This window comes from Arachis duranensis, chromosome 5, assembly GCF_000817695.3.
Source record: "Arachis duranensis cultivar V14167 chromosome 5, aradu.V14167.gnm2.J7QH, whole genome shotgun sequence".
Lineage (NCBI taxonomy): Eukaryota > Viridiplantae > Streptophyta > Magnoliopsida > Fabales > Fabaceae > Arachis > Arachis duranensis.
In genome coordinates this window covers 76,206,499-76,226,052 of record NC_029776.3, presented here as the reverse complement: position 1 = coordinate 76,226,052, position 19,554 = coordinate 76,206,499, and the positions used below count along the sequence as shown (strand labels likewise).

General features: G+C 33.1%; 1 protein-coding gene across 3 annotated transcripts; it reads right to left on the bottom strand.

Moving 5' to 3' along the window:
- Positions 1-1,327: 1,327 nt before the first annotated feature.
- LOC107489614 (uncharacterized) lies at positions 1,328-8,052 on the bottom strand. Of its 3 annotated transcripts, none has more exons than XM_052262059.1 (12): positions 7,629-8,052; positions 7,116-7,279; positions 6,719-6,848; positions 6,404-6,572; positions 6,140-6,343; positions 5,890-6,024; positions 5,260-5,388; positions 4,169-4,578; positions 3,430-3,646; positions 2,386-2,579; positions 1,934-2,258; positions 1,328-1,783 (listed from the first exon to the last, which is right to left on the bottom strand). In XM_052262059.1, the coding sequence occupies exons 1-11, from the start codon at positions 8,006-8,008 to the stop codon at positions 2,063-2,065; spliced, it is 2,328 nt and encodes a 775-aa protein (XP_052118019.1). In that variant the 5' UTR covers positions 8,009-8,052; the 3' UTR covers positions 1,328-1,783; positions 1,934-2,062. The 3 variants fall into 3 exon arrangements, with proteins under 3 accessions (XP_052118019.1, XP_052118017.1, XP_052118018.1); XM_052262057.1 differs by having other exon boundaries at positions 6,140-6,345; positions 6,430-6,572; XM_052262058.1 differs by lacking the exons at positions 1,328-1,783; positions 2,386-2,579 and having other exon boundaries at positions 2,071-2,258; positions 6,140-6,345; positions 6,430-6,572.
- Positions 8,053-19,554: the final 11,502 nt, after the last annotated feature.

Here is a 19,554-nt window from a genome sequence, read left to right as displayed (position 1 = left end):
ATGTGAATCTCGTTATTGTTGGGTGCAACGTATTTCATTTAGAGTTAAGTACGATTTTGGTTTCTAAGGTAGGGGCGGGAAACTTTTTTCATCCCTAACCTTTTTTTGTTTACAAAATTGTCCCTAAGGTATAACTTAGTTTTAAAATCATCCTTTTTACCAAATTTTTCATTTTTATTACCAAATTACACCTAACTAAAAAAATATAAAAAAAAAAGAAAACGAGGAAAGGGGGAACTAGGAAGGGAATCACGCTTCGGGAGGGTTCCTAGGGAAGAAGAGGGGGAAGGGAAGGGGAAGGAAATCCGCCGCTGCTCCTTACCGCCGTCGCTGCTCCTCGTCGTTCGGTCCTCGCCACCGCCACCGCTCATCGTCGTTCGGTCCTCGCCACTGGATCTCACCACCAGATCTCGTCGTTTCCTTTCTACCTCAGCACACACTCACACTAACGACAAGAGAGGAGAGAACCGAGGGAGAGAGAAAGAGAAGCGAAGAGGAAGAGAAGAGAGGAACAGAGGCACTGAGGGAGACCACATCCAGCTCGCCACGCCATGTTGTCGTCCTCATCGCGAATCACCGTCGTCGGTTGCCATCAGACCATGTTCCGTCACCGCCACTGGAGTGAGGTCACTTCAACGCTAGCAAATCCGCGAGGTTAGACAATCGTCGATGCTCCTCGCCAGTCGCCGTTGCTCCTCGTCCTCCTTGCCGGTTGTTGTTGTTCTGATTCTATTATCCATTGTTGTTGTTCTTCTGATTTTGGTTGATGTTATTGTTTCATTGTTGTTGCTTGTGCTTCTGCTTCTGTTTTTGCTTCTGCTTCTTGTTCTACTTTTGTTGTTACTTTGATTCCATTATCCATTGTTGTTGTTCTGCTTCTAATTGTTGTTTCATTGTAGTTGATTCTGCTTCTGGTTGATTTTGGGAAAGAAGAAAAAGAGTATTTTGATCCGAATAACGATTTTAAAACTAAGTTAAATGTTAAGGATGATTTTGTAAACAAAAAAAGGTTAGTGACAAAAAAAATTTTCAGGCCTTACCTTAGGAACCAAAATCTTACTTTAACCCTTTCATTTAAGTATTATGATTGGTTGGGATTCATGGATGTCTAAGTAATTTCACATATCATACTCGTGAATAAAAATCTTCACCATATTTTTATTCCCAATCAGACATCTTTTACAACAAGGTATGTAATAAAAAAGACTTCTAACATGTTATATAAATTTTTCCTACAAATAATACGCCTCGAATAAATCAAGAAAATTATTTTTGTAAATATTTGGCAATAGAGTGTATATGCAATTTAGTCAATGAAAGATTCATGTGATAATAATATAGTCACATTTTTTTACATTAACTAAAGTGACAATATTTCTGGTTGTGCATGGTGAATGGGTGATTAACTCAACAATTCAATCAAGAAAACTAGACCTAGACTTAGAATTATCTAATAGACAAACACGCGTCTTTTTCAAGTATCAAAAGTCCATAATCCAAAGTCCAATGGCAAATTCTAAAAATACATATCTAAATTAGCAAATGGGAAACACAATCCGTAATCCGGGTCTATCACAATCTCCGGTTCCATCGCCACCTCACAGGGTTGGAGGATTTTGCAGAGTGAACACAGAAAGGAAGTTTCTCCACAGTAAAATATTTAACTTTCCAAGTTAGTTTACGAGGTCTCTTCATATCAAAAGAATAGAAAGCATTTAACATTATGTTGCTAACTCCAGCAAACATACAATTGCATATCTTGGAAGAGTGCAGCAAATCGAACCTTATCAAGGAGAAACCAGTGGAAATTTTAAGATCAATGAAAGATGAAGTTTATACAAATCCAATTTTATTGCTTCAAAAGAATGATGCTAGTGAGTTAGCTATTTTATTTAACTACAAAGATACAAAGTAGGCTTGGACTAAAAGTTACCTGAATCTCCAAGGCCTAATTCTTGCTTTGTGCTAAGGATAGAAACAATTTGTCTTCCTTGGCCTAGAAATGGAACTCTTCAAACTAATTAAAAAATAACCTTCCAACAGCCATAGTCGTAAAATTTACTTAATCCTTTAAGATCCCAAAAGTTTTCATGAGGAAAGCATACTCATAAGCTGTTTCATCACATTGACTATGGTGACCACCTTCGCCAAAATGACCTCCTATCATACTTGTTTTCATGATAACTGAACGAGAACAATTAGGACATGTACTGTCTCGTACTTTAGCCACCCACTTTGCACCTTCCCAAACTCCAACCCTGAGAAAGAATGTCAAATGCTAAAAATCAAATTTCAGAACAAATAGCCGTTAAATTAGAAGGCAAAGAATTCATGCCATGAAAACATATATGGCAACACTCGATGATGGGTGATAGGTGAAATTGCCTTGAATCATTGACTGCCACTGTAACCAAAACAGAAGGAAAGCAACTGCGTTGAGGAATGTTGTCATAAGGAGAATAACTAAAAATAGAATCAAAGTTTGACTGTATTTTCGGATTTCCAAATTCTTCATAGTCTAAGACTGTGAGGGGCAAACTAGGATCCAACAATGTGTTGCATACATCAAGAAATGGTACCTGATATATAACCCAATTCATCATCAGGATAAAATTTTTCAAATATGAATATGAATTTAATCAATTTATAGATGAATTCAAACATAGAACTCAGCGCTAGTCAAAATAAGGAACTTCATGTAATTAATATATTAGTTATCACGACAATTTGTTAATCTTAAATTAGATCAAAGAAAGCAAGGGATATATCATTTGGCACAACAGTATATGAAAAATGTGCAGTACATACACATGTATGCAAGAATCAAGATCATGTTTCAAAAGGAAAATAATGTTTTATTTTATGGCAAACACAAACATGTGGAGAATCAACAAGTTATACAACAAAGTTGCAAGGAACAGGCAACTCCTAAGGCATTTGGATAACTTATAGTATTTGATAACAGGTTCAAATCTTTGAGCCACCATTGGTCCAAAACAAAAAGGACTTGTACAACATATTTGCAGACTTAATTGGTTGAACCTTTTAATCTTGGGTGTCCACTATCCAATGATCAACTTACAAGGTTATCTTTTTGTCAAAACCTGACATGTTTTGGTAGTTCCAATCAAAAACTTCAATACCAAAGTGCTGCGGCTTTTCTGACATGACCAAATCTTTAGAGTAAAAAGGCTTTGGCGTTATTTATTTATTAAATTTATAATGGCATTAAAAATTCCACTTCCTACCTTCAGTATTTTTGCCACAAATTAAAAAATAAAATAAAATAAAATTGCAACAAATAAGAGAAGAGTGAAAAATATAATCAAGAACTCAAATTTGAAAGGTCCAAATATCTGTTAGCACCAGGTCTGAAAATCTAAACTTCAAAATAAGTTTAAGAATCACAATTGCTAATGCATTACTAACCTTTAATATGGCAGAACGGAAGAGTTGTGGATACATGTTCATAGCTGCACCAACAACAACACAGCCTGCACTCCATGCAATGGCACCAAGCTGATCACTCTGAACATAACCCTCACTAACTAGATAGTTACCACAAGATACAAAGTCAAGTATTGAATTGTGCTTGTTTAACCCACTCCCAGACCTGTGCCATGACGAATTACCACCACCACCTCCTCTGGCACAACACACACACTCAGATAATTAACAAACAAAAAAGCTCGAAATATCTTAAGAAAGACTGCATATTTATCTAAGATAGAGAGGTCTACATAAGAACACCTAGAGGGAAAAATATTCAGTTTTGTCATGAAATCACTCCTCAAAAAAACTTAAGCATAGGAAGTGACACATGAATAGTTATATTTCTAACACACCTCCTCACACGAGCCACTTTTGGGTTTGTGTGAAATTTGCATACATTTTTTTTTTCTGTTTCCATTTGCCTTATGCTGAAATTTTCTTGAGTCAACAAAGATCAAACTCTAAACCTTTTGGTCTTAAAAACTCTGATACCATGTCATGAAATTACTTCTTCCAAAAGCTTAAACTTATAAGAAGAGACACATGAATTGGTATATCTGTAAAAAGATTCATGATCCTAACTTGTGTGCATATCATAAAGGAAAAAGGCAGTACTTTATACACAAGACCATAAGGAACTCTAGAACAGATATGGAACCAATATCAAGAAACCAACCTGACATCAGCAAATGCCACTACCCAACCTCGATCCAGTAAACTAAGCCGATCTGAACACCAGCCCTTATCCAAATCTTCTCCATAAGCTCCATAACCTACTAAAAGACCTGGGGATTTATACTGCTGCCACGATTCTCTCGAGTACACAATGGTAAGTGGAACCTTTACACCATCATGAGAAATAACTTCCTCCCTCTGCAAACAGTATATTCGAGAAAGGTCCTTCCAAATCTGTGATTCAGAATTCATGATACATTCTTTCTTATTATATCCCTCATGAATTTTATTCTCATGTAGCTCCAAAGATTGAATGCAAAACTGGCCAGTAGAAACACAATTTACTTCCTCTTGCTGCACAACTGAATATGTATGTCTTGACATGTCATAATCAACAATTACATCAGGCATCTGACAATTCCAACCCAAAAGAGGAAAAGAATGAAATTGAAAATATGGTTCTTTTAATGCAAACAGAGGAATTAAACAATCACTTCCATGCATCAATCCAAAGATTTCATGATGCAACTATAAAGTACAAAGTCCAAAGCTCAACTAATCCACGACCAAATATGCTGGAGGCTCAACTCCTAGAATTATATATAGCACTAAGATGTCAACATATAAACAACATACAACTTCAAAGGAAGCTTAGAATCAATATTCTTTTTATTAATGTAGCATGTGTTTATGTTTTGGCAATGGGTGCGTTCAAACCATGGTTTGGGATATGTATACGATGTTTCAAATTTTGTTTGGCAAAATCAAGTTGAGCATTTTGACATGATTCTTAGCCTTAAACCATAGTTTGAGCAGAAGTGAGAAAACGTTGCTTTGCCCCTAGACAACCATGGTTTGTTTATTAACCATACACATAGTGATGTTTTGCAAACTTCATTTTCTAAATTTCTAACAGCATCAGAGTGAATTACCACTTACCGTAATCCATATAGGGTGAATGTCTCCATAAGGCAAAGGGAAAAAAAGAAAATTATAACCAACATGAATAACATGAACCATAATTTAAAAAGAAAAATCAGAGCCTGTCCATTTTTTAGCAAATGTTGTGTGTAGTTGTGTAGCTGGTCATACCACAGGTGATGAGAGCACCACACGATACTCTGAATTCAGAAAGTCATGATTTGAACCAGGAATCACACTGCATGAGCTAGATGGCTGAGGAAAGTACCATGGTTTCAGGTCTGCAATATATACCTGATACTGCAAAATTTAAGGTAAAATACCAATGTTACTGCCAGTTTAAACTGGCATATGGTATTATATTCATATTTCACCTTAATGGTGCTTTATGCTAAATTTACCATAGATAAATTCAAGAAAAGAAACTCAAGGTACAAATGTCAAAACAAGCTGCAAATTGCAACTCCAGCAAAAATGTTGCGACCAGCAAATTGTGCCCCCATCAATTTGAACTTGAACATTAACTTTTATGGAATGTTCTGGTCCCATTGGAAAATTTAAGAGAGGGAAAAAAGAAAGCAGAAACCTGCCAAATCTATTTGTGACTGTGTACATGGTGCAGTGATATGTCATTGGGGTGGACCCATGGAATAAAATTTAATATTTTTAAAGATGCCTTATGAGAATTTAGGCAGAGACAACATAGATTTCTGGATGGCTCTCTTTAGTTATCCTATGTTCATAGAGCATATTCTTCCTTATAACTAAACAATTATGTTAGTGAAGTAGCAGTTCATATACCTTCAAATCACTTTGCATGGGAAGATTCAAGGAACACAACAAAGGAAAACCTCTTTTATTGAGGGAAAGAACCAAATGTCCATTAAAAATGTCCATGTCACGTATGCTCGTATCATCATCAGGGAGGATGATGTTCTGATGAAAAACATAAGCATATTAAAGAGGGATTCGAGATCCACTATAACTTTAACACTAAACAGAGAGAACAAAGAACATGAAAGCAAGATGAATGAAGTTGAACAAACATGACCAGCCATTTAGTTGACTCTATATCTTCAACTTGACATCTGACCAGGTAGTAACCATCACCAGACCACTTAGAATCGGGCATTGGAGAGTTGGTAAGGATATAAAATAAACCAGTGTGATGTTCCACAAAGTACTGTACACCAGAAGTACGTTTACATATCCTTTGTATCCCTTCCATTGGATTGGCTGAATTTATAACATAAACCTGTAATGAACATTAAGATCAACATATCAGTAGAAAGAATTATTCTTATTATTCATTCACAAAAGGAGATATATAAGTTCCTTCCTCGGATGATGTCCTTGAGTTTGAATTCACAGTTATGAACTTGCCATCCTTTGTGCTTGTTATGTCAACACAAAAACTGGGATCACTTTCTGTAAGTACTGGGAGGTCATTCGAAGGACCGCATCCAAGTCTTCTGCATAGAACTCTGAAATAATATCATATTTATGAATTTTAGTATACTATCTTAGATCAAAATCAATTTCCTTATTTCCTCCCATAATCTTTTTTTTTTTTTAAAAACATAAAAATGGGGATATCCAGGTGGAGATGAAAGTCATAATGAGATTTTGCCTGTAAGGTCTCTGGTTTTCATCTGACAGAGTATAAAACAAAGAAGTTGCATCTCGAGCCCATGCCAGGCTAACAAATGCAAGATAGTTGTGGTCTGGTGAAACCCTACATGTACCAACATGGACATACCCTACAATATTGACTAGGAACATCAATCATCACTAACTGGAAAGGAAGAAAAAAGGTTAAATTCGGCCTCTCAACCATAACAATGTAAACAATGTGAAAGTGAAAGTATCCCAAGGAACTTGGCCAAAGGTTCAAACGTTAGAATGTGAAGTGCCAACACTCATCACTTGTACCGCAGAAAGGAAAGGAATGAAAATACAAACAGCACAAAAGTGTGAAATTAAAAATTTTAAAAAATATTGCACTGCAAATGCTAGAAGAAACTTGCCATATTTCTCTGCAAGTTCATTCCAGTCAAGCAAAATTTCCTCCCTTTCTGGTCTAGCCAATCCACAACGACGAAAAGCCGCCGGCCAACCACTGCTCTCATTTTCCAGCTTCCTACACAGTACAGGATATTCCTTTCCCTCTGGAATGTATTGGTAATACATCCTGATCAAAACAAAGAAAAAATGCAAACAAAGAAAAAATGCAATCGACTAAGTTTATATATAAAGTAACTATAATGAAACGGTACATTATGTGTAGCAGCATAGAATTGAACTTAGTACTGGCTATCAACTACAAAGCCGTTGGTGAAGTAAGAGTACCAACTGTAGCAACTGTAATTCGTGATTCCCACCCATTATGCCCATAAAAGATCTGTTAGTGGTAACGGCATGAAGAAACATGCAACTGTTGTTCCTATGAAAAAGTCAATTTGTTTTCAACATGCTTTCTAGTTTCTAAGGCTCTTCTTAAGTACACAGTAAAATGAGGGTAAAATGGTAATAGCACAGACCAGGGTCCCCAACGCTCCGGGGGAGTGGAAACGGCGGCGGGGATTCGTCGTTTCATCTCGGAAGCCAAGGCAGACTGCAGAGGGAGGGCGTCAGCCATGAAGGCTTCGGCGTAGGAATTTTCGCGGTGGAGATGGTCCAACAGATTGGGATCGTCGGTGTTGGACATCCAATGATATGGATCTTCTAGCGTCTTCCCGTGAACCAAAACTCTGAACGGCACCTTCTTCGGGGACCGCGGCGGCGGCGCCGGAGCTTGCTTCCTTTGTCGGCAGCTACAGGAAGCGGAAGAGAGTGTGGCGCGCCGCGAACATGACCACGAAGAGGTGAGGGTGAGTGTCTTGCCGGAGTGACGAAGCAGGAGAACGGCAGGGAGTGCCATCAGAGTTCCTAACTCCCTCGGACCCTATAAATCTATTTTTTGTTTTAATTTAATTAATTAAGAGTAAAGTATGTTTTTGTCCCAACATTTTGGGTAAATCCTATTTGTATCTCTAATTTTTAAATCGTCGTATTTGTATCTTTAATATTTGTAAAATTGATTCAATGTATACACATCATGAATGCTTTAATTTGAGTATTAAAAATCTCTTCTTGAAGGTAGAATACAAATATCTGGGATAGAATCGATAATCCACTCTGAAAAATAACTCATCAAAAGTTGAAACTAATTCCTACAATATGTACTTATGTGTTTGGATTTCACGAGAGTTTACATAGAATTGATTTTGCAAACTTAACTTTGATGAAAACTAAGTTTATATTGAAATGATTTATTTTTGGCCATTTTTATATCAAAATGGATTATAGTAAAATAAATATGGTTTGGATTACACTACTCAAAATCACTTTTAGATAAAAAATTATTAAAATAGACATCAATTTAAATAATTTTTTATATTATCCTATTATTTTAATTTAGATATTTGAATAATTTTATTAATTAATTTTATAATAAAATTAATATATATTATTTTAAATAAAAATTTTTAATGGGATCATAATCTATATTATAAAAAAAATACAATAAAAAATTATATATACCAGGATTATAATTATAAAAAATACTAAAAATAATAAAATTAAATATCTACCTTAGTAGTGATGAAATAAATCTAAAAGTTCTTGATGATGTGTTTTATATAATATATTTTTAGTTCTCTTAGTACTCTTTTTTAATATCCTATAATTTTTACTATTATGATTATTTATGGTTAATTTGTTGTTTAATTTACTTTACCTAATAGAATCAATAAATTATATTATAAAAAGATAATAATAAATATAATATACAAAAATCACAATTATAAGAACGTATAATGTCAAATAAAAAGTTTACAAAAAAATAAAAATAATAAATAATAAAAAAGGAGAGCTCATATAAAGAGAAATAATAAGAAAAGAAGACCAATTCACCTAATAAGAATTCTACAAATAATACAAAAACATATCTATAGGATAAATTGGTAAAGGAAAAATAGATGTTTAGGGTAAATAGCTAAAAGTTCGTTAGTGAAAATGCAGAAACTAGAAATTGTTGCTTCTGATAAACGTAGTTTTAAATACAAAATCTTTGCCAAACTAAAAATTAGCCAAACAAAAAATTGAAGCTTTCAAGGAGCTTAAACGTGCTTTTTCTTCTTAAACGGGTTTACCAAACACACCCTACATAATTCACTCTTCTAGGGACATAATTGAATCTAAACACAAATAGTGCGTATAATATTAAAATCGAACACATCCAAGTGAGACATAATTGAGAATGAATACATATAAATGAGAATAATTGAAAAATATAATATGATTTGTTAGTATAATTGATAGTAGGATAACATTGAATCACTTTTATAAACGTTAGAGATACAAATAGGATGATTTAAACGTTAGGGACATAAATATGACTTACCCCAAACATTGGGGAACAAAAACATACTTTTCTCATTAATTAAAAAAACACATCTAATACTAGAATCGGATTAGTCATCGAACCGTTCTAGTCACCGATTTATTGATTTATTAGGCCAATCAATTTAAATGTGGTTCAACCAAAAAAATTGTTTTAGCATAAAATAATAAATTAATTATAAATAAACATTCTAGAATATAATTATAGTGTAATATAAATCTTAAAACATCTTTCAAATGTAAAACATTACAAGAAAGGTTATCTTCTAAATTAATAATCAACAATCTCAAATCTTAAAGGATGTCAATACAATTAACCATTTAGAAAAAATAAAAATAAAAAATAATGATTAATTATTATATCCCAGCCAAATAACTTATAGAGTAATTACACAAATACATATTTAGTTTTGGATTAATATAACTTCTTAACAAGTTGGAAACTGCGGAAGAATGAGCATAGGAAGCGCAAGACATGAATCATTATCATACAAATATTTTCACTCTTCTAGTTCTAGGATGGTAGTGTTCTCTATTCAACCACAGCATGCCGACTTTAGTGTTGCCTGCCCTGTCCTTGCTACCTGATCTTGTTGGTTGATTTTGATTCTAAAAGCCTGTAACAAAAATACATCATTAGATATTCAGCTTTATAGAGAGAGTTATTTAAACACAAACCTATCCTTATATTCAAGGGAAGGGAGGTTCAACTGTTCAAATACGTCAGCCTTAGAGTTAGTGTCAACATTCTCGAGTATACATCAGTCTCACTGATAGTCTCAAAGAATTTAATTCAATACTCGTCAGCTAGTGCTTGGCCCTTTATAGTAGGCACAACTTAAAAAAAGAAAGGCAAAAGTATGATCATAGTTACAAAATTCTCAAATATGACACACATATGTATGAAAGAGAGATGTAGAAGATCCTATTTGTTACTTATTCCATTATTCACATCAAAAGAACTCATCTCTGGACACACATTTTCTCCAAAAAACCCAAAAACAAACTGTTTCAATCACAAGAATGTAATCTCCTCAACATGGCTTCTCAATGGATATTGAGTTAAAAAAAGGTCCATGTCTAAAATATTTCTACACAGTAACATAAGTAGAATGAAACATTCCTAGAAAGTCTTTCTTCCCGAAAAGGATATGAACTTTAAGTAGATACTCGTAAAAGGAATCAACCCCCGAAAAATAATTCAGGAAAAAAATTCACACAAGAAATATATAAGTCGGTTCATTAGCATTTGTGGGTTAGGATGAAAATATCATAGGGTATCAAACAGCATTACTATAAACAACGGCAAAATGTTTATATCAAAATCAATGGATAATACAATTGCTAAACTAGAAAACACATACTGAAAGATAAAAAAAATTATCACAGTTCAAAACAATGTACCTGCTCCAATAACTTATGAAAATTCAATCCATTCCCCAGTTTCCACATCAAATGTGGTTCAAAATAATCCATTCCTCTGGAGCACGCAATTCCTTGGAATCCTTTGCTGTCATCACCAGTGTTTCCAACGCACCACCACTACCACCACTGTCACCTTGTAAACAAGGAAATTACCCAAATTAAAAACTTCAAAAACCCTAGTCTCATAAAACGATGAACTTTAATGGGGCTTTTAACAAAAGAAAGGGATATAAATGGTATGCGTTTGGGGAACTAGAATTTAGAAGAAAAAGAGAGGGAAATAATGTAAATCCCGAAAAATTAGCTTATAATTAATCAATAAATTAATTTTTAATAAAAGATATTAGAAATGTGAATTTTATAGCAAAATAGGATAGAGCTAATTAAAACAAACATTTTGACACTAATTTCAAAGAATTTGGCCTAAGATTGGGCCAAACAGACTGAACCGATCGAACTGGACCCGAACTAGACCCAAACTGGACCCGTGGGCCCAACCAACTCATTAAATAAAATGAGCATCAGCTTATCTCCTTCCCCATTTCACCAATTCATGCCGGGAAACAAGGAGAGGGGAAGAACACAAGCTTCAAACCCTTGTTCTTGTTTCAAATTCCAATAACTTTTGATCCGGAGCTTCGATCACCGTAAGTTTGTGGCCACGCGTCTAGCGCGTTGAGCTCTACGAAGCCTGGTAGCCAATTTTGGTAAGAAACCTCATCTCTTGTCTCAGCCTCTCAATTCCCTTGGTCTTTGAAATTTTGAGGGTTTAATTGTTAAAACTTGATGTCTTGATGTTCAGACTTAAATTAGCTTGAGGAATTTGTGGGTCCTTGTTCAATCAAGACACATATAAGGTGAGAACTCTCAAAACCTTGCAAATTCTTAGCTTATGTGAGTTTGGGTATTGAATTTGGTATATAAGTGTGGTAATGTGAATTAGGTGTGTAAGTATGTAAATTGGAGACTTGGTGGAGCTTTAGGTGTCATTACTTTGGATTCTTAGGGCTGAATTTTGGACATTTCAGTGGTGCTCTTGGGTTATACGAGGAAATCGGACAAGGTATGATTTTGGTTTCTCGTATTTAATATGTAAGGTTTTCTGAAAACTTAGGCTAGATGACCATAGGCTAGGTGTAAATGTATGAATGCGTTAAATGTTTAGTACCTTGATAATAATTGATGAAATTGGTTTATTATTGGCTTGGTAATTGATGTTGGTGATGGAGTATAATGCTATATGATGATTAGTGATAATTGACAAGGTATTAAGAAATGAACATGTATATGTGATGAATGGTGATGATCTTGTTGGTTAGTTGAGTAATTTGTATATGAGATTGTGTATATAGGAGTATAATTGATTGAGTTAGGATGTGGAAGTTTTGGCATTTTAAAAGGTATGTTGTTGTGATGGATATATGTATAGGAAGTGGGACTTGAGTTTGGTTTAAATGAAAATTGAGGTTAAGGTTTTTTGTGTAAAACTTATTTTTAGACGAAATTCGGCGAGTTATAACTTGGCTTCCAGACTCCCAATTTGTTTCAAATTTGTTTCTTTTGAAAATTGGTTCTGTGAAGTTTACGCCATTTGAAAAACGGATGAAAAATGTTTTAAAATAAAAAAGTTATGCGTGTCGGAAGTTTGGAGGGCGAAACTGAAATTCTGCAAACTTAGCCATTTCTGGTCAATCTGCAGTGTATGCGTACGCATACCCTTCATTCATACATGCATACACGGACAAGGCTATGTGTACGAGAAATGGGTCAAAATGCACGCCCATGCATACACGTGGCTCATGCGTACGCGTGACATTTCAGTAATGCACTCCCAAGTGTACGTGTGACTCCTGTTTTCAGCAAATGGGATTTTAGTGTTTTAAACATGATTTTAAATCTTTAAGCCTCTATTTTCTACTCTTCTAACCCTAGATCTTAGCAGTATGCCTAGTAGTGAGATGGAGCTAGGAATAGGTTGTAATTGATATATATATACTACTTGAATTATGAAACTGGCTAAAAAAAGGAATAAATGTTATATTTGAGTACTGTTTTTCAAAAGTGCGACCCCAGGAGATGGTGGAAGGTGATGATCTCCTTCCTTGTTCATCTTGGTACTGTAAAATCGCCCCTAGCGAGATGGTGGGAGGTTAGGATCCCCTCCTTTATTCCTCCTGGCAATATGAGAATGTACCTCCTGGGTAGATGCAAGGGTTGTTGTCTCGCCCCACTTGCTCCAGGTTGGTTAGTATAGAGGCTCCCCAGGTAAACACAAGCGTTGTGATTTCGCCCCACTTGCTCCAGGTTGTGATGAGTTATGTGAAAAAAATGCAATATTATGATGTATAAGTGATGTTATGGACATATGAATGATTATGAAATGTTAATGAATGAATGTGAAATGATTATCTGAGATGCGAGTTTTCCTGGGTAAAGTACCGTGGCTTGCCACCACGTATTCCAAGTTGAGACTCGATACTCTGGTGACCATATGTTGTAAGTGTGGCTAGACACTGTGAAAGTTCCGGATAAGCTTGCCCCCGTGGATAATTCGTATTCCAAAAATCTTTTAAATTAGTGTTCTAATTCGTATTCTAAATATTTGTTACTTTGTCCAATTATAAAATTTAATTTTCTACTTTTCTTGGCTCATAATTAATTTATTAGTTAATTATTTATTAATTAATCAGGTTTTAAATTATTATTATTATTATTATTATTATTATTATCATCATCATCATCATTATATTAATATTTTATTTTTATCCGCTTTAATTAAAATAAGGATTTGTTTAATAATATTATTATCGAGTTCAAAATCTGTCAATAAGAGTAAATATCGGTACTTTTCGGTGAACTTTACTTTGCTAATGCTTCATCATATATCTTTTATTCTTATAATCATTATGTTATTCATGTCATTTATATTAGTAACTCATATATATATTTATCTTTATATAAATCATTACTTGTGCTTTAATATATCCAACTTTCATAGTTATCTGTTTAAGATATTTATAACTTGAATTGCTGACTCAACAGTTCCAGGACGTGACACATGCCCCCTTCCTTAACACATCATCAGTATCATGATTAATCATCTTATCTTCTTTATTCAATGAACCAGTAGGAAAAGAAAAGAGAGAGAGACCATGAGTAGGAAAAGAAAGAAACCATGACCTCCATAAATTTTCGATATTGATTTCTTGAGCTATGCAACTTCAATAAAAAAATCTAATCCAATTAAAGTATTCGTATCTTCCTTCTCTTCACATTAACGTCACTTTTGTTCGAGAGAAATTAACAGTGAAGTTGCTATCCCCTGTGCATGGTTCGGCCAAAAGTGAAGAGAAGGTAGAGTAGCCAATTTTTGATGTTTTTTCTTCAATTGTTCGGTTAGAAACCTTCCTTGGAGCTTTAGTTGTTGAGATTGCCATACGGAGGTAAGGTTTGGTAATTTTGCACCGATTAAATGTGAAATGGTAAGTGAATGTTGGTTTGATTAATTATTGTTTCAGTTTAATTGAGTTTATGTTGAATTTTGTTGAATTATTGTTGTTTTCTTGAGACCTATGTTTCATCCATGTGGGAACAACCTAGCTAGGGTATTATTGATGATTTTTGGGACTATTGTGATGTGGGTTTTCAATAAAAATTGATAAGATTTGATAGCCGCAAGATTAAATTAAAAGTTGTGAAAAATCGATAGAAAGTGGAAAAATGGATCTAAAAATCATGTATATATTTTGAAAGATCACAAGAGAAGATTTCGGTTTTGAAAACGAATTTTGTCACCACAAAAATTATTTTGAGTATGAAAATATAATTTGATAAAATATTGGGGTTAAAATAGTAGTTATATAAGTTTTGGGGTATTTTGAGTAAAAAGTAAAAGTTCCAAGGTAAACCGTATATTTTATAAAAGTTTAGGATTATTTATAAAAATATAAAGTTAAATTAGTAATGTTATAAATATGAAGTTAAATTAGTAATTTTATAAAATGTTGGGTGAAAAAGTAAAATATTTAAAATCATATTTAAAACGGAATTTCTAAAACTTAAGAATAAAGTTCTACAAACTAGTTTTTGATATTAAAACAAAAATATTAAATATTACAAATCTTTAATTATTATTATTACTTATACTAATTTAACAAGTATACTTTTATTAGTATATTTTAATTAAAGTTATTATTTCTATTAAATAAGAAAGAACCATAAAATAATAAGATTTTCTTAAAAGTGTTAAGGATACAGAGTTAAATCAAGAATCTTAAGATTCTTCTTTCATAAAATATTTAGGGAAGGGCGAGAGAAGAGCATAAAAATAATTTGAGATATCTAAAGCAAAAAAGTAAAAGAATAAAGAAAAGATAAAAGATAAAAGGGATCTCTGCCACAGGAGAGTAGAGAATAAAAACTAAAAGAATCTAACGAATTTCTTCCACAAAAGAGCAGAGAACAGAAAAGAAAAGAATGTATTAACTAAAGAGATATCTTTCACATAAGAGTGAATCTCTACCACAGAAAAGCAGACATCAAAGATAAAAAGACTCTAAAAGATCGTCTGCCACATGAGAGCAAATGCAACCTTGTTTGAGCCTTAGTGCCAAACATAACGCGAGGACGCCCTTAGGTTACATTGCTTTTCCAGACATACATGAATACCTCAAGTGCCACGTCTGTGAGTCAAAATTTAATTACAGAAGTTTATAATAGGTATTCAAGAGCACTAGAAGTGCTGTGCTTGTAAGATAAGGGTTTCTTACAAAGGTTATGGTATAACGTGCTTAGTCTGGACTTAGCTCTAGAAAAGGCATATCTGACCAAGGTGTTGGATTTTGTCGGGAGCGGGTAGAAACCGACAGATGAGCTCATTCCTGCACCAGGCATAGACATGCATCATATTTGGTTGTGCATATTTTCTGTATTGTGTACTTTTGTGAATGTGTGTGCTCTTTTGGTTGATTGTTTTTCTATTCTTTGTTCGTTGAAGTTGTATCTATTTGTTGCTTGTTTGCTATATATAAAGAGTAAAACGAATTTAATTGTCACTCTGACCCTACTAAGAACTCCCAAGTTCTTACCCCCTTCTTTCCACCCCTTTTAGTTACAAGTGAAGGCTTATTGCGAAGCTACAAAAGCATAGAAGAATTTGTTTGCGAGTTGATTTTTTGTTAGAATTTTTTTCCCCTTGCCTTGTTAGTTGAAGTTTTATTCAGAGGGGTAGGTTTTGTAATCGGTTTTGTATGTAATAGTATAATGTATTATTAATATTAAGTATGTGAATATGTGTTATTTGTTCTTGACGAAAAAGTTTTAACTTTTTAGTAAAATCGTCGATAGATTAATGCCTAGAGGCTCATTATTAAATAGATAATAAAGGAATTAGGTTAGTAACGTCTTACTTTTGGTACAATCATGACGTGTTGGAAGTTGGGTCGTTACATTTTCGACCCTAGATTATACGATCTAACTAACTTTTTCGTTGTAATTGATTTAGTCTTACTTCCCTTTTTACGTTATTCATTGCAGTTTGCCTTTCATCTTTAACTTTAAGGTAAATCTCATAATAGTCAACCATTAACAATGGACAATCATAGACAAGCCACACAATCACAATACAAACAAGTCATAGAGCACAAACTACAAGAAAAACACTCATTCAGGTACACTTGAAAAGTATAACCAAAAATGAAAAAAAATAATGCATTAGGCAAAGGCTACACTTTTTAAGCTTTGGAGACGCTTTTATGGGGGATGCCTATACCAACATTGCCTATTCTCAAAGGCTATAGTTTTCTGTATCAAAGGCTACGCTTCTGCCCTTTGAGAATAGAGTGCGCTTTTTAAGTGATGCTGTTCAGGAACAAAGGCTATGGTTTTCAGCACTAATGATTACCAGAATTCAAAAGAATATGCTACGCTTTTCAAGGCTACTGCATCACTTTATCAACGTAACAAATAGTATACCTATAGCTACTCTATATAAGTGTAGCATTTTGTCCCTCATTATTTTTTTTAATTTTTGTTTATATATATAAATATATATATTCTAATAATCTTTTTTTTCTAAAACTAATATTTAGGAATATAGTTATATATATAATCCTATATCCTTAAATAAAATATATTTATATAATGAACCAAAAATATTAGAATGATCATAATTTTGAGTATTCATATATCTCACACTAAATTAGGCTTACCCATATCAAAATATGCATGAGACCACTTAGAGTTTACTACTAATAAACTACAAAAAACCATAATATTATATCCTACAAAGGTATCTTCTAATAAAAGACATCATTAATCATCCATACATCTTTCAATTTCCAACACTACATCTTTTCCAATAAACCACCATGATAAATATCTTAAACTTCATTAACATCTCCAAAATTATCCTACATAATTATATAAAAGAATAATTATGATTTGAATAAAATACAATAAGAAAAAAATAATTAACATCTTAATTAATCTTCTCACTACAAGAAAATCATTCATTCAACTACACTTAAAAAGTCAAATTGCAACTTAAAAAATAACAAAACAAGCAAAATGGATTTACATATGAATTAATAGCTTGTCATAATCATAAAATGAAAATAATAATAAAAAGTGTGTATTGTACCTTGCCATAACACTATTATTTTTGTTTTGACAAAGTCTTCTTGAAAGCTTCAACCAAAAGTTTCAATCTGTTCGTTTCTAGATAAAATTTCAAGAGATTAGACCATATCCAAATATAAGAAGTATAACATATTATACATATACCTACTATATTATACATATAAAAAAAGGGGGGCAAAAGAAAGCCTAATATATTATTATTTATTTTAAATAGGAATTCTAAAGTGTACTTTGGTTTTGATTTTGAAACTGCGTTCTAAGAATTTAACTTTATATGATTTTTTAAAAACCGGCTGCTAGTTTAGTACACTTCAGAAAAACAGCAAGTAGTAATGAATTTAGAAAAATCATATAAAATTCTTCTTTGGTTGGATTCTCCTAAATTTTTTGTGTGGTTGAACTAGACTTACCCATCTTTCACCTAGTTCAAGTCTTAGAGCATTTTCACTTCTCTAGAAAAAGTTATGCCTCCCAAAATATGGTTTTATTTTAAGGAAAGGGTGCTATCACAACAGTGAACAACCTTGCTTTCAGAAGGCACAACTTTCTCTACAAAACTCGAATTGTCATAAAATTTGGACATAAAATACTATACATCCTAATAATTTACCCCTCTTTAGTTTCACTTCCAAAGAGTTTCAGAGTATTGATATATGTGGTTTTGAAGTTGCTGTTCCAGAATTTGGACAGCATTATTTTTGCAGACAAATGACCATTTTCTAAAAAATCATATCTCCCAAACTACACATCGGAAAATTCTGAAATTTTAGGAAAAAATATAGACATTTCAAGGTATCATAGAAAAATAATTTCACTCATTTTAAGTGGCTAGATTGATCCCAGTTTTGTTCACAAAGTGCTACCTAAAACTGCATAATTCTACAACATGTAACCTCAGGTTTTTGAGAGGTCAAAAATAATTTCACATATTTTGAGTGGCTAGATTGCTCCCAGTTTTGTTCACAAAATGTTGTCCAAAACTGCATAATTCTACAACATGTAACCTCGGATTTTGAGAGGTCAAAAATTGATTCCTAGCTTTTCACTCACTCTAACCATGTATTCTAACTTTTTTTTACCGATTGTGACTTGTTGGAAAGATTAAATCAGCCTCAAGTGCTCAGGATTAATAAATCACCATTTTTTGTCACTTTTCACATTTAAGCATAATCATATGAAATCAAAAATTTTTGTATTACTCAATATAGCAATCCAGCCACAAATCACTCAAATAATTCACTTATATTATCATCAATTTATTGCATCATATATAACAAATAGTCCAACATCATCTCAAGTAATTGCTAGCATGTATCATCATTTAATTCAATCATGAAACTTGGCTTTTAGCTTTTCAACAAATTCTGCACTCTAACAACAAAGAACAACATCTAGAAGATTGTAACATGTCAATAGAGATTCAGATCAAGCAAATGCCTTATTTTCTATAAAGAAGATTGTAACATGTCAATAGAGTGATGGTGTGAATGGAAACCTACTGCTTCCACCATTCATCATCAGATCATTTTTTCTGTAAAGAAGAAGAAAAAGAGATGATGATTTTGATGGTAGAAAACAAATGAAGAATGAAACAGAAAATGCTCCCGAGGCCTCACTCACTCTTTACTGACCTAGCCACTTGCATGCCTTCACAATCCTCTCTCTTTTTTCTTTAACACAAAATCTCTTATTTCTTAAAACACATATTATATATCAAATAAATAATTAAGTGAATCGGAGTTTGAGTGTAACATGTTGACATATTATAATTAAGTGAATTTGATTCAATCTTAATACGAATTTAATATGTAAATATATGTGTTTTCTCTTGTAGAAACTTTTATGCTAATGACCAAGCTACAACAGAGAATATCAAGGTGCTTATTAACTCTGAATCTGTAGCAAGAGATCTGTTGTTAATTAATTATTATTCTCAAGTATATACTCTTTGTTTAACCA

Bases quoted from the DNA above. Each gene is read 5' to 3' on its own strand.
- LOC107489614 (XM_052262059.1), bottom strand. From the start codon at position 8,008: ATGGCACTCCCTGCCGTTCTCCTGCTTCGTCACTCCGGCAAGACACTC. The intron at 6,344-6,403 runs GTGAATGAATAA...TGTTCATTACAG, and splicing joins GAACTTATATATCTCCTTTT to GTTTATGTTATAAATTCAGC. The intron at 4,579-5,259 runs GTATGACCAGCT...TGGAATTGTCAG, and splicing joins TGGTGCTCTCATCACCTGTG to ATGCCTGATGTAATTGTTGA.